Source organism: Teleopsis dalmanni, chromosome 2 (assembly GCF_002237135.1).
Source record: "Teleopsis dalmanni isolate 2A chromosome 2, ASM223713v2, whole genome shotgun sequence".
NCBI lineage: Eukaryota > Metazoa > Arthropoda > Insecta > Diptera > Diopsidae > Teleopsis > Teleopsis dalmanni.
The window spans coordinates 5,471,292-5,487,168 of NC_051847.1; the positions used below are offsets into that span (position 1 = coordinate 5,471,292).

Genomic DNA, 15,877 nt, shown 5'->3' on the forward strand with positions numbered 1-15,877 from the left:
ATGTTGAAGGTTACTTCTGACATTTCTGTGTTTAGATTTTTGCTACATCTTAAATATCTTAAATACACTATTAAACTAATTTTCAATAAATTTTTTTCCATCTTAACAGCAACCACCACCAACCGGACCACGGCCACCAGGCCCACCAACTCCTCCACGTCCACCAATAGGACCACCAGGTCAACCTCCTCGTCAACCAAACGGTGATGTAAGTTCAAAATTAATCAATAGTTTACCTTTTTCTTTAATGAAAAACAGGCATTATATGGACCATGTAATTCAATTGTTAGGGGAACAATTTAAAATTGTAAGTATATTAACATGGTTAACTTTGGAATAACGATACTCAATATATCTCATCATTTACGAATTTTACGAACTAAAAAGATACTACACAATCAAGATAAAATGATTATTTATAAAAAAGTCCGTTTCAAAAGGGATATATATTAGAGAGATATTTATGAGCCTGAACGCAATACAGATTGAGAAAGACTGATATAGAAATCGATTATTTTTGTTTCGAAGATTTGTCATTTAATGTGTCTTAATGTGTTGTTAAATTACACGAAGATTGTGGGATATATCAGAATAATATGAGAAAACCGAAATGCTAGCTAACTGCGCCAAAAACCCGTAATAATGAGAGATAAACGTATCTGTAAACTTATCGATCCCAATTAGACCACTATAATATTTTTAATATCAATGCAGTTTATAAGAAAGGAAACTATTTTCTAAAGACACTAATATATACTACCTGAAATATAGTATTAATAAGTACTTACGCCTTATCTCTTCTAGGATCACGTACATGTTCCTGGCATGCCTTTCGATTTCCAATACGCTGTTAATGACATTGAAAGCGGAAACGACTATGCCCACAAGGCCGAGAGTAATGGGGATGTGGTGAACGGCGAATATCGTGTACAATTACCGGATGGTCGCACACAAGTTGTCAAGTACACAGCAGACTGGAAGACCGGCTATCATGCGGAGGTGAGTTACGAAGGAGAGCCACAATTTCCACAAGGACCTGGTGGTCGAGCTGGTTATAAATATTAAGCGTACACCCATATTCCATAAAACTCACATGTAGGAAGAAGCTACAGAAGACGAGAAAATCAAAACTTTTTTCAACGAATCTAAAGTGAAAATTTTTAAGGCGCATTTTTTCTGCCATTTTTTTTTTTATTTAATTTGATGATTGAATTTTGTGAAAATTAGTCACAAAATTTGGCCTTTATCACATAAAGAATTAATGCATGTAAAATTTTTGTAACAATTTTTTTTAAAGCAATAGAAAAATAAAAATTTGAAAAAACAGTAATAAAATTTATATTTACTTTATCTCGATGAGCTAACCTTTTTTTAAAGAGAATAATTTTGTATTACAAAAACATTATATTATATATTTGAACTAAGCTCTTGAAATGACTAGCAAAAACAAACGTTCCATTGCAACAGATTAACACTACTACTCAGTTTCCAATAGAAATATGACAAATAATCACAGTTAAGTATAAAATATTGGAAGAAAGGTACTTACCTTATATGGTTAGAGTAAAGCTCTCTTATATCATTAACAAGATTTTACAAATAAAATGGTTGAGTGAAAAAGTTTAAATCAAAATTACATTTTTAAGTGTTAATTATATAGTCCTATAAACATAACATAACGCAATAGAGCCTAGTATAAACCTTGGCCTTTAAGACGACTTGCCTCCATATCGTTAGTGACCCATAGAGGTCTTGTATTCTAATAAAAATCTTCCCATCTTATTTTTGCTCGACCTTTGTGTCTTGTTGTCATAGGTTCAAATGTCTCTCAGGACCATACTTAGACAGTCCATTAAAATCTCTATACTTTAATTATTCTTACATTATTTGAATTTTCCAGTAACTCATTAATATCTCTATTTTTTGTCGTCCTAAACGATTTTTTAACTACTAGGGTCAGTTTTTGCTCAAGGTTTTTCTTTCAGAGATTCGAAGGCTTTTCTCATCATTATTTTTTATTTATTTAAAAAGATTATACGCTTTTATTTAAGAATATACTTAATTATCTGAAATAGTTCAGGTTATTGTTATAACTTCTGTTAGCTATCCACAGTCCGTCATTTGTCGTGACTTTACTTTTATTGTCTTTGTTTATAACGCAACGAGGTAAGTCTACAAAGCAATATTAACCATCTGATTAGCTTTGCATATTAGACCTTTTATTTACTCTCATTAGTTTGAAACATTTCATCATTCCTTTGTTAGAATATTTTATTAGAGTTAAATGGATCTCAACAACTAGAGAACGTTTAGTGATGAGTTACTCTTACCTCTTTTATCTGCAAGTCATATGCCTATGGTTTAGTCAATTATTCAACAATTCATTGTGCAATGATATCCATTTAAAGCCAAGTATATAAGAATGTATATATGTATATATGTAGAGTTCCCAAATTGCCTCAACATATACCAAATGTTTACTCAAAGGAATTAACAAAGTACAAAGTCAGTTACAAAAAATATTTTAACACTCATTTTTATGATGAAAATCGGAAGCTTTTAAGTGTGTATAAAGTTTCCCAACGATTTATTCTTTTTAAAGTATTTTCAATTATTTTTAAAATTTTTTTTAAATTATTTGTTCCAATAGTATTATCCTTTTATTTAAATTACTTTCCTGACCACTATTTTCCAGTCCGCTACTTGGATTCCACATAGTGTATGTTATTTGAATTCGTATATACGGTATTTGTTTCTTGATCGTACGAGATATTCCTTTACACAGTTTGTGCCAAAGAGAATAAATTGGAACTCGCGATATATGTTTTCAAGTGGACCACGAAGGACCACGAAGAGGTTTGCAACAGAAATTTGCTTAACATATCAACAAAATCCACACTCTCCTCATGCAAATATTGTAAATTTCGTATGATATTAAAGCAAATAATTACAGAACAGGCAATTGATAAGAGTTTTGTTAAATTGTTAAATAGCGGTTAGGCCACAAATCTGATTCAAACAGATCACTTTACCTATAAATAAATCTTAACTCGACCACAAATACACAAAATCCGAATGTATAGTTGATAGAGCAGTGAAAGTCAAGACACAAACCATACATCGAAGTAGACCGTACGATGAATAAGTACCGTTTGGAATTAAAAATTTTGGAATCCAATTTGACCGTAGTCACCACACATAACCAATTTGCATCCACGTGTCTGACTAGAAAAATGTGACAATAATTTTTAAAAGCTAGGATAGAGCCCAGAAATTATTTACGAAAACTGACAGGCTTACCAACACCGCATTATTGAATCTCAAAATGGTTATAGGCTCCTCGGGGATGTATGCATATCTGAGGTCTGTTATTGCTTAAACTGAAAAAGTAAAAAACAATAATCCACTCAAGGCGTTGAGAGGGGTTATGAAGAAACCTCGCAGTTAATCGAGAGTATAAATGCACTGACTCAACTAGCCTCAACATAATAAATATTATTGCTAGATTTCAATATTACAATTTATTAATATTTCTCGTAATTCTCTCACTAACTTTGACCTCAAATTTCGTCTAAATTATATTTCTCTTGATCGCCAATCATTTTAATTAAACAATGTGTGTTTAGGCAATCCCAGAACCCTAAATGTATCGAATAGCTGAAATAACTAAAAATAACTCATGGATTATTCCAAAATGGGAGAAATGATTATAACTACCTTAGAAGCTGTCTTTTCACATTCCATTTTTTGTGGAGTTTTGATGTCATCGGCTTTTTATCTTTGATATTTGACACTTAAAATTGAGGAATTAATACAAACATTCTATGAGAGCATAATTTTTTCTTGTCTTAATTTTAATAATAGTAATAATATCGCATCAGAAGTCAACGTATGCAACTCGGTAAGAATTGTATATATTTTACATATATAAAAATCAATCTTCCAATCAAATCAATGTTACAATTATAATAGCTAAGTTTCTTCTTTTAAGAAACCAATTAAGTAATGCCTTGCACCCCATAATCGGCAAATGTAAATAAATAAGTGTCAAAAGACTAGTCCTAGCAACGTGTGAAAACTAATAGAATAGTAGACATCCTTAATTTTTTTTAACAATCTATATCCTATGCACAAACATTACAAAAACACTAATTTTGATATATCAAATTTATATTATTATCATTACTTAGACATTAAATTATATAAATTTTTAAATTTTACTTAAACTAAATCAGTTATAAATTTAAATTATTTTACATAAAAACGATGTTTCTTTTTTAAATAAATTTGTTTAAACATGATTTTTTCCATTTGATTAAAAAGTGTATTCAGTTGATTCGTAAATTATATTGCGATGTCAATGTTTTCTCTGGAAGATTCAAATGATTTCGTTTTGCAAACATTTTTTACATGGAGAATTAATGTAAGTTAAGCTTAATGTAGTAAAAATATTGTATGCCGATTTATAACATGAGACTATTTTATTATTGAGTACAATTGTACTTATTGTAACTAAGTGAATATTGACTAAAATATATTTATGAAATAAAACTTAACATTATAATTCATATAGTTTACGATATAAGCATATCTAAACATTTAGTAAAGAATTTTAGTAACAACTGAATATAGCAATTAGAATGGACTAAATAGTATTAATCAATTGTACTAAACATTGTTGTATGTAAATATGCTTATAAAATAAACACTATTATGCATGGATTATAACTAGATTAAAATTAATAAAACTCATCATTTAAAACATTTTTATACTAAAGGCGTGTGTACTAATACAAAGCAGGCACAAAAGATAATGCTTGTTTGTAAACATTTTAATTTTAGTACTAACAAATGTAATACAATTTGATTTTCATAACTGCGGATTTGTATTTCAAATAATTAGATAACGAAAGTTATACATAATTTATATTCATTGATCATTGTGTAACAGATGATTATCTAAACTTTTAGTACTTACAGCTAAACTGATTAAACTACGCAAACGCATTTTCAATGCCATTAAAAAAGGATAAATAAGGTTTTTATACAAACTCATTGATTTTCTATTATTCATTTACTAAATTATAATATAGTATGAAATATGTACGTGTTAAAAAATGCCTAAAATTATTAAAAATTATACAGCAGAAATTTGTGGATAATTTTAAGCATTTTTTCACACATAACAATCAAATATTGATTATAATTCTTATTTCATTTATTATTATTTTTTTTGTTTTGTTTTTTGTTATTAAATAATGTTTGAGAATTTATTCTTGTTTATAGTCTTTGTTAAATTTAAATTTATTATTTCATTTTTTATATTTAACAAAACTAAAAAACGATTGAATTATTATACATTTGAAAGTTCAACAGAGCCAATTTTGAATAACTTTAAATATAATATATAGCATTTTAAAATAATTCAAAGGTTTTTTATTTACGCTTGGAATACGCTTAAAAAAATATTGAGTCATGCAAAAATTAAATATAATAATTTTAATTTGTCTTAGTATGAAAATCTGTAAATAAAAAAAATTTTTTTTGTGTACAAAATAAGAATGAAAACAATTTATACTCGTCAACCTGCGCGGTTTAAAAATGTTTAGTTTAAATTACTATTTACAGATTTGTATTATGTTGTTATAACTATTTATCAATTCATAAATTACTAAAAAAAACAATATATATAATAAAAATAGCATAAACTTAATAAACATTGCATTTCATAAGGACCACCATATTTTATACATAATCAATCAAATACAGACATCGGCCGTCAGTCACATAGCATATGCCAAATATCAGATATAATTCTATTTTTTATATTGACTAAAATCTCAATGATAGCCATCAGTGATTATGCCATTTTGTCGTATCGACATACGTCGCGTCATTATACGTTGTGGCACACCATTGCTGTCAATTACTTCATCTACAATCATAGCACTATTCTCTTCAGTTGTCATACTTCCTCCAACTGTATTATCAACAACCAAATTAGTGGCTGTACCATTGCCGATGCCAACTCCTCCAACTCCTCCAACTGACACTATATGACTCATGTCACAGTCAGTCATATCCGTTGAGTCCATTGAAGTCCGTCTTGCCGGTGTGCGACCTAATTTTGATTTTTTAGGTGGCAACGTACGCGGTGTGGACAGTTTCTGTAAAATAGTTGCTACTGCGGGAGTATTCAAGTTATCGGAATCGCTGTCATAATTGCGTTTACGTGCAGCTACTGTTCTAATTTTGCCGGGTGCATTACTATTATTGCTGCTGCTATTGCTATTACATTCTTCACCTAGCATCTGAATGGGTATGGGTAACGGTGCCAGTATTTGCGGCTCATCATTATAGTAAATGCTCGTGGACATATGCGTACGTAAACAGCCATTTTCATCAATATTTTCTAGTGGTGCTGGAATATGGTACTTTGTTTCGTTGACATTTGTTGTGTGCATTTGTTGCATTTGAATTTGATGTAGATGATGAGCTTGCTGCAGATGTGGATGTTGCAGATGATGATGCTGATGGTGAATGTGTTCTTGCGGATGATGTTCTTGTAGATGTTCTGGTTGCTGGTGTTCTTGTTGATGGTGTTGTTGTTGATGATGATGCTGCTGAAGGTATTGCTGTTGTTGTTGCTGCTGTTGGTGGTGTTGTTGTTGTTGTATTTGTAATTGTTCGGATTCATCGTAATCGTAACTTGCGTCAGTTGCATCGGTTAACGAATTTCCATTTTGTTCAATAAGTGGCCTATGCATAATCTCTTCGTCTTCAACCAATTCTTTTCCATTGCTTGTTACACCATTTTTAAGTTGGATATTTTCTTTTTCTAAGTCATCGATACGTTCCTTAGCAATTTTTAATTCTTGCTGTAGAAATAGAATTGTACTCTGCATACCTTCTACATCGTCTTCCAATTCTTGCAAAAAGTCATCAAGCTCTAAATAATAAAATTTATAGAGTTAATAATAAAGAATTATTTCTTTACTTATGCCTAAATTATACCTGATTGGGATTTCTTTACTTCTTCGCTGAAACTCTTTTGCATTGCTAATTCTGTCTCCAATTTAGCCAAACGTCCATTAGAAGTCATTTTTCCTAATTCTTCATTTTCCTAAAAAATGAAATAAGCATACCATATCAATTTCATATTCATATGTATTTCATTTTATATTCATTATTATTACCTGGTATAATAGGCGGCATTTAGCCATTAATCTCTTGCCCGTATTTGAATCCGGTGTGAATTTCCATGCTGCCAATTCATTCTGGGTTTCTTCTAGTTTAGCTTTAGTAGCTTTTAACTCTTTCTTTAGTTTTTCAAAGAGTATATTCACGGCTGGATCAAGTAAAGCCGACCGTAACGCCAATGCAGTAGGGGCTTGTGCAGCTTTGTATTCAGCGATTTGACTCTGAAAAAAAGAAATCCATAAATATGATTGACAAAATATAACAACACGATAAAGAAAGAAATAAATAATCTCTAAGATAAAAAGGAACAATTTAGTCTCTTAAAATGAAAGCGACATCATTAATATGGAGCACACATTTATTTGGATAACTGTCTCTTTAGTTAACAAATATTCGAGTTTTAGTACTATTATATTTTAGATAGATAGTTTCTTTTATACCTCATTAAATGAAAGAAGTGAGTTCAATCTCTTGCATTCTCCTAAAACTTTTAATTTTTAACTGATCTGTTAGTTCAGCTATAAATATATTACACAAAATATAAAAAAAGTAGAACCTAATAAAGCGCAGCTCTTAAAATGTTTATTTTTCAATTTTAATAGAAAATTCTGCAAATATTCGTAATACAGAAAAAACACAAACGATTATAACAAAAAACTCGGGTTCACACATTTATGTACATACATTATATTTAATGCATAGTTCCACGCAGCAAGATATTATACAGAAATAACTTATAAAGTTAATTATCTTTGCCGAAAGCTACATAGGAAGAGTAGACGACAAAGAAGCTACTTTTTTAAAAGTTAGGTCTCTTTACTCTTCGAACCTTTCTAATCGGAATAACTTATAATTCTCACAATATAAAAGCTGAAAGTATTCGCAGTTGAAAGTACTAATAAATTCTTTAGTAAATGGATAAAAAATTATGTATCTAAATGATACATTTATAAATATTGGAATATCTAAAATCTAATAAATGGGTATTTTAAAAAATTTTACAATGTAATGAAATTTTCTTACCACATAATCCTGAAATTCCTGCTCCTTGTTCGCCAAACGTCGCATGAGGATTTTCTCCCGACGTTGTGCGTCGGAGTGTAGTTGTTGTAATCGTGTTTGCTCCAGTTTAAGAGTTTCGATTTCTTCTAGAATGTTATGAATGTTATGGATCAAAATAAGTTCATGAATTTACTTATAACATAAATTTAATCTACTAATGCAAAATTTAAAAATTATATATTTTCTAAATAATACTTGTATTATAAATAAAAAAATTTATTAAAAACTTTTTGAACAATATTAAGGATATATGAACAATATATATATATATATGAATATATATGTGTTTTGTCAATTTTATAGCATAATATATAATCATACCAATACTAGGTGCAACGTGTGTTTGACTTGAGAAGTTGACTTGATTTTGATTTCATTCTTGAAATATCTTGGCATTGTGACGGTGCTTCGTAATTCGAGATCGGTTGCTCTCAGCTGTAGCAAGGCGGCACTCGGAGAGGTCACAAACTTAACGACAGTTATTTTGCGTTTAGACATATATATATATATACAAATTTGCGGTGTATATATAATTTTGTGCATGTACATATATATATAAATGAATATATATATATCTATATAGATTCGATTCGAATGTAAACTACTCACTATAACTCATTTGCAACACTTTATTTTCTCGGAATAATAAAGACTTTTCTTCTTTTATTATTCAATTTTAATGCATTTTTAAAAAGGAATTTTAACCAATTTTTTTACCTTTAAACACAAATTTAAGAAATATTTTAATTATATATTGATTATTGAAAAACACATTGGCGGACGCACTCTTTTTTGACACTTATTAATTAGCGAATATGTAATAAGTATATAATACAATATTACATATATGTATATATAATGATATTCATTTATCATTTAGTCCTTTTTATTTAAATAACTAATTTAATATTTATGGAATTTATTATATTATTACACATCATTTTTATATATATATAATGGTTTGGTTTCTCTATATATCAGGAATTACTTTTTCTCTCTCGGTGCTAAGTTTTGAAAAGGATTTTTCAACAATAATTACGAAAGATAATTAGACAAAATCAGTTGTTTTACTATATTTAATATTTTCATATTAGTAAAAAAGTTTTATTTGAGATTTTAGACGTTATAATGATAGCATTAGAATGTAATAACAGGTGCCTAATTATTAATATCTAAATTTAACATAACAGCTATAATGATTTCAATATATGCTACATTGGTGACTATGAGTTTTAAACAATTAAATTTATTTCAACAGAATTAGACTAATTTAAAGAAATATATTCTATAATATTCTTTCTTAATCCGTTGTAAGAGATGAAGAAATTAAGTTGGATTAGAATCTGATGGTAAGGCTGAGAAATTGGAAAGTTGATGGATGAATGCACTTATCTTGTGTACAAACACAAACTTTATTTTTTTTAAATAATATGAGGACAACTTAGTAGGTGTACGTCTTTAGCAATATAGTTCACCGTACTTAATATATACATTAGAAAATCGCAGAATTGATGATTAGCAAAACATCCCTTAAGTATTTTAACTTCATCTAAATCTAATTTTTCTAAGATACAAACATGAAAAAATCGTGCTATGTTTCATAACCATGTGGTTATTTCGAATACCTCTAGAAATAACACTGCATTGATTTTTTCGAAAATTCAAATGAATGATTTAAGTTATGTTAAAAAATTTAATAACAAACTCACTTTTTCCATTGTTTAATCGAAAACAAAGACCGTCCTTTTATTATAATTTTAAGGTTATTAAACTAAGATACACGGATCAACAAATATCGAATAAGTGCTTTCTATCAGTCTTTGAGAAAAACCGCAAAACCAACTCTACAGAACTTGTATATACTTATATGCATTATTAAGTTTAAAAGATTAAATTCAAAAAAATAAAGACAAACTTTATCCATAAAAAAAAATGGAATTTAATTTAATATTTAAAATTGAAACATCAATTACAAAAAAAGATCTAATAGACCTTGTTGTAGTGTCCTTCAAGATCAGACTTAATAGACCTTGTTGTATCCTTACAAGATCACACCTAATAGATCTTGTTGTTATTACAGTAAATCATTCTTCCGTTTTAAGAAAGACTGAATCAGATTAAGACTGACTCAGATTAGAGTCTCAACATTGAAAAAAATTGTTTTTCTTTTTAAAGTAACACAGTCTGTTGCCCATTGCGCTCCAACGCAAAAGAAATATTCAGAATATTCAAAAGAAATATATTACCGTACTCAAAATCAAATTTATTAGTTTTCTTGACGAATTTAAGAATATCAGACAGAAAAAAAGAGAAGGAAATCTGTCAATATATCATATATCTATCTATTATAACTATCTTAACCTCTCTATCTACTACAAGTATCTATAGATTGCATCTATCTATTTCTTAAATCTATATATTTTTTTTATCTATTATATCTATTTATATTTTATGTCTATGTATCTCTTGTATCTGTTATATCTATCTACTGTATCTATCTATCTATTTAATCTATCGATATAATTTATATCTCTCTAATATATATATATCTAACATAACTATCTATATCTCTCTATATCTTACATATATCTATCTTTTACATCTATCCATCTATTACTCTATCTATATATTACATCTATGTTTCTTATAACGATCTATCTATTACATCCATTTATCTATTACATTCATTTATCGATTATATCCATATTTCTATTATGTCTATGTACCTCCTATATCTATCTATCTGTTATATCTACATATATATATTTCATCTGCCTTTTATATCCATTTACCTATTATGTCTTTGTTTCTCTTATATCTAACTATTCAATTATTTTAAGTTTAAGCAAAATAATTAAGAATTTAGTATTTTATATACACAAGTATTGCAGACCAAACTTCCAACATTGTTGAAAGTATACATATTTATATGAAAAAAATATAGGAGCCTTTCCCGTCTCCTCTAGACTTCAACACATACTCATATGCATATATTGATATCTCCATATGAAAAGGTAGTTCATATATCTCCATATGATTTTATGATAGTTCGTTAACGTGGAATTTATTTATCTCAATTCATCGCCTAAAGCACGGAGCAACAACAATAATTCATTTCAATACAAACAAACCATAAATATATATATAAACTTGTTGGCATATGTATTTATTTTCAAATATTTATCATAAAAAATAAAACATTTTTTTAAAACACAGCACAAATGAATTTTTTTTCTCTTTTTGTCTTTTGTACATTCTTTTATATTTTATTTTATTTTTTTTTTTTTTGTTTTGTTGTAAAACACATTTAAATTTTTATTATTCATTTTAATCTCTTTATAAACAAGAAATTTTGAACTAAGCATGGCCTAGAAATACGCTGACTTGATTGCTTTTTAGCATTATTTTTCACTTTACCAAAGAAACTAAGCATATTCTACATGTCCATATGTCTGAATGTAAGACACATACAGATATAGACAGTGTAGATTCTTTGTATATTCGAGCACAGTTGATAATTTTTTATTTATTCATTTTTTATTAAACCACTGACGTGAGTTGACGACAGACGACAACAACGGCAACGAAAGCACAAACGACAACGAGCAGCAACAGAATAAAACATTGACAACGCCGACGTGTTTTTGTTTTTGTTACTTCATACGAATTTTTTCTATTTCTATATTATATATATACTTATTTTTTTTTTGCCTTCTTTCTTTTCGTATTATTATTTGCTGAAGAGGTCAAAAGACATGGCAAAATAGATTTCGTTAAAAGAAAGAAAACAGTAAAGAGTGGGGGGGGAGTAATGTATACATACAAACTGAACGCGCCAGAGTATAAAAGCAATGTGCCACTACATTTTCAATGCTTATTTTTATTTAATTCATTTTCATTTTATAATTATTTTAAAATTTCAATATTTTTATTTGTTTAAACGGAAAGACCAAATATAATTTCTTATTTTGGTATACACACAAGTTCATTTCGAAAACACTTTATAATTAATTATGAATTTTAGTAATATTTTAATATAATTTTAATTTAATTTATTTGGAATTATATATTTAATTTTTTTTTTTATTTCTTTTGCACAATTTCTAATTTGAATAGTTTTTTTCGTAAAACTTTATATATTATTTATATATATATATATATATTTCCCTAATCACTAGCCACTTATATTTCATTATTTTAGTTCTTAATATTTATTTGAACACACCTTTTGGTATATATTTATTTTTTATATTATTTATTTACTTTTTATCACACTTTTATTTTATTTTATTTTATTTATTTAAAATTTAAAATTTCGGTAAAACATTAATTGTACACTTTGCTTATGAACTAAAGTCCTTTGGGTAAATAAGAGTCAAAAAGAGAGTGTTCGCTTTGCATTTATTCTTTCAAGTGTTTTTCAATGTTCAACAATTGTTATTGTTGTTGTTGTTGGTGGTAGTGTTTTTTTTAGAGCCTGCAAACAAGTAATCAATATCTAAAAACTAAATTGCAAATATGTATTTTCAAATCGAGAGAATAAATATTTTATGAATAGGCAACATTCAACAAAATTAACGTCTCAAAACTTAAAGTAAATTTGTTAATAAATTATGTTATTGTGATAAATAAACGAATTCTTAGTAAAATTGTTCAAAAAGTCAACATTACATTTCGAAAAATTAAAATAAATTACAACAAGTTACTAAGTAAAAAAAGAACTGCTTTGTTTTCTTGAAGAACTCAAGACTCAAGACACTCACACAATTTTTTAAAATAAGTTTATTATTAATTTTGATTTGTCTTTTGTGTAATTTTGGTAATTTTCTTTAAAAAAAATACCTTCTAACAAACGATGGCGCTGTTCTGCCGCAGCGACGCTATGCTGGTGATGATGTTGGTGATGGTGGTGCGAATGATGATGATGGTGCGTATATGGATGCGATGTGGGCTCCTCTGAGCCAGATGGTGTAGGCGATGCGGGCCCGGAGGGTGGCGCACCTGAGCCACTGCCTCCGACACCATGCATGCTTTGTTCGTATTTACTTGACATTTTGTCATAACTGTTCATCAAAGGTCTTTGATCGTCCATAGTCATTGCAGCGACACTCATTATAATAGAAGTGCACAATTTTTCACTCTTAAGTATACTGATTTATACTGATTTATATATGTAGGTGTATAGATATTTATAAAACTTATTTTTAATTGTCTTTTAATATAGAAATTATTTTTTTTTTTTTGATTTTCCAGCTATACGTTTTTTCTGTATACGCCACACAAGCGGCACGTACGCGTTTTTTTCTAACTTGCCTCTTTTCTTTTTTTTTAACCTCTTAAGACTATATTATTTATTTCTTACAATTTTCTCGCTTCTTCTGCTTTCTTGCTTGTAATACGCTTTTTTCTCTTTGATTTTTATTTGGTTGTAAAATTTTCATTCGCTCAATTTTACAAACTGCAATTCTTTAATTGCAAAATTAACGCACTTCTCATAGACTTTCCTACTTACATTTATATAAATTTTATAAATTGTTTATAGAATCACACTTTTTTAATATATTTATCAGATAATTTACACTATTAATGCATGTATTTTATAATTTTCACTGCTTAAAATTTCGACGCGTCACAATCATGGAAAAATTTTCAACTTTTGATACAGAAAATTCAATATGGTCGTGCTATATAACAAAATGAATGCGATAGAAAGAGATAGATATATACAAACAGCGATCATAGAGAAATGTCAAAATCAGCAGCAGGGTGTTTATGTAATAAAAATTTGTTATGAAATAGTTTTTTATATTATATTAATAATATTTCGTTGTTATTCCGCGTTCAAAACAAAACGTTTATTGAAATAAATGTCATTTCTTATAATAAATAACTTTTATTGTAATATGCATTATACTATAAGCAATGCAATAGTTATTGTACATTAGATTTTCTATAAACAAAACTTTGGGTTATATTGAATTTTTTTTAATTATATTTAATTTAATTAATTTCATCAAAATAGATTATATACTAAGTAAGAAGGCTTTATATTTAAAAATATATATGTTTACATGAAATAAAAAAGTTTTAAGTATAAAATTTAAAAGAAATTTTGATTATACAATATTAAAATTGCTTTAACTTTAAAAGTAACTTAAATAAGTCTGAATATACTTAGCCTTATTACAATTTTTAAAGAGATGAAGTCATACAAAAATAAATATTTTATATAATTTTATGAGATATTAGGTCTGTTCCACGAGCTACTCGTAGTAACTTCTGTTTAAAACTCAAATAAAACAAAAGTAGCACAAATTGCGAGCGTAGCACAAATAAAGTGTCAAATTACGCTCTTTGCACAGATTTTCATGAAACAGCTCTGTGTAAAGTCTAGTGAGAACACCAGTGCCGCGCAAATAAACAATACAATACTTTAAACTCAAACTTAAACAGCTGATTCACGAGTAAAGTCTATTTAGCATTTTCAATTTACGACAGAGATGTTACGCTCTCTCAGATACTCTCTTTTACTCAAAAATTTGCTCGTGGAATGCACTTTTGTATACATAGTGTTGTGTACAAAGCAGGGTTCGTATTTGCTTACTCATGAGCAGGTCAGGCTCATGAGCAAGAGCCAATTCTTATGTGAGCCCAAAATTGGCTCATATTGAAGCGCTGCTCACCAGCGTAAGCCTTCAAGTTGCTCATATTGCAGAGCTGCTCATGAGGTCTCACGAGCCAAGAGCTCACGAGCTCAATTGTTTAATAAAACGCGATTTATTAGTTTATTTGCTTTATTTATTTTTATAAACGTTATATGTGAAAGTATATAATTTAAAATTAACTTAGTTTATTATTATTTATATTAAAACAATATAATAAAACAATAATTTGAATTTGAAAAACAAATTTATAAAATATTATTATTTTCCACAAATAAACAATACAAATATATTTATTTTTTATTTTAAGAACTTTGATTATTTCCATATTATAGTTAGTTTAAGATTATTAATATTTTAAATCTTTTTTAATGACATGTTTTCACAAAAAAAAAAATAATAATAAAATCTTAAATTGGGCGCATGAGATCTCATGAGCCGCAGCTCATGCTCTTGCTCACGAGCGTGAGCCCATTTATAACTTAATGGCGGCTCTTGCTCCTGAGCGTGAGCTCCGTAGTGGGCTCGCTCGTGAGCGTGAGCCATCGTATGAAAAGAGTTTTTTGCCGGCAAATACGAACTCTGGTACAAAGTTACTACGAGTAGCTCGTGGAACAGACTTATTATCAGGGTTCAGAAAAACACTGTGCTGTGCACAAAAATGCAAAACACCACGCACAAATGTTGTGCGATTCTAAATAAAATTTCACACCACAAATGTGATGTGCGAAAATTTTTGTGCACATCTTAAGTGCCACATCTTGTGTGCACAAACAAAACGCACATTTCACACGAGTGTGGTGGAGTGAAATAAAACTCGCACACGCATTCGGTGTTTGTGCAGAAGTTATTTCGCACAGCACATTGTGTGTGCGGCAGCCAACTTGCCCTCGCACACAACGTGTGCAGAAAAGAATACGAGGAGCACATTTTGTGTGCAGACTCGAAAATAA

The 15,877-nt window shown here is 28.6% G+C and overlaps 2 protein-coding genes across 3 annotated transcripts in view; one reads left to right on the forward strand and one right to left on the reverse strand.

Moving 5' to 3' along the window:
• The window catches only part of LOC119683346 (pro-resilin), a 35,679-nt gene extending 34,386 nt beyond the window's left edge, over nt 1–1,293 (forward strand). The window contains exons 3-4 of the mRNA XM_038097002.1: nt 110–208; nt 805–1,293. Of these exons, the coding sequence (XP_037952930.1) occupies nt 110–208; nt 805–1,065 (360 nt within the window). The 3' untranslated portion in view covers nt 1,066–1,293. The remainder of the gene's footprint in view (nt 1–109; nt 209–804) is intronic.
• Nucleotides 1,294–5,573: 4,280 nt separating this feature from the next.
• Nucleotides 5,574–13,896, reverse strand: LOC119680018 (pre-mRNA-splicing regulator female-lethal(2)D). Of its 2 annotated transcripts, none has more exons than XM_038092630.1 (5): nt 13,105–13,896; nt 8,224–8,348; nt 7,197–7,421; nt 7,015–7,123; nt 5,574–6,949 (listed from the first exon to the last, which is right to left on the reverse strand). In XM_038092630.1, exons 1-5 carry the CDS (start codon nt 13,373–13,375, stop codon nt 5,841–5,843), a joined length of 1,839 nt encoding a protein of 612 aa, XP_037948558.1. In that variant the 5' UTR covers nt 13,376–13,896; the 3' UTR covers nt 5,574–5,840. The 2 variants fall into 2 exon arrangements, with proteins under 2 accessions (XP_037948558.1, XP_037948559.1); XM_038092631.1 differs by lacking the exon at nt 13,105–13,896 and adding an exon at nt 8,584–8,817.
• Between the last annotated feature and the right edge of the window lie 1,981 nt (nt 13,897–15,877).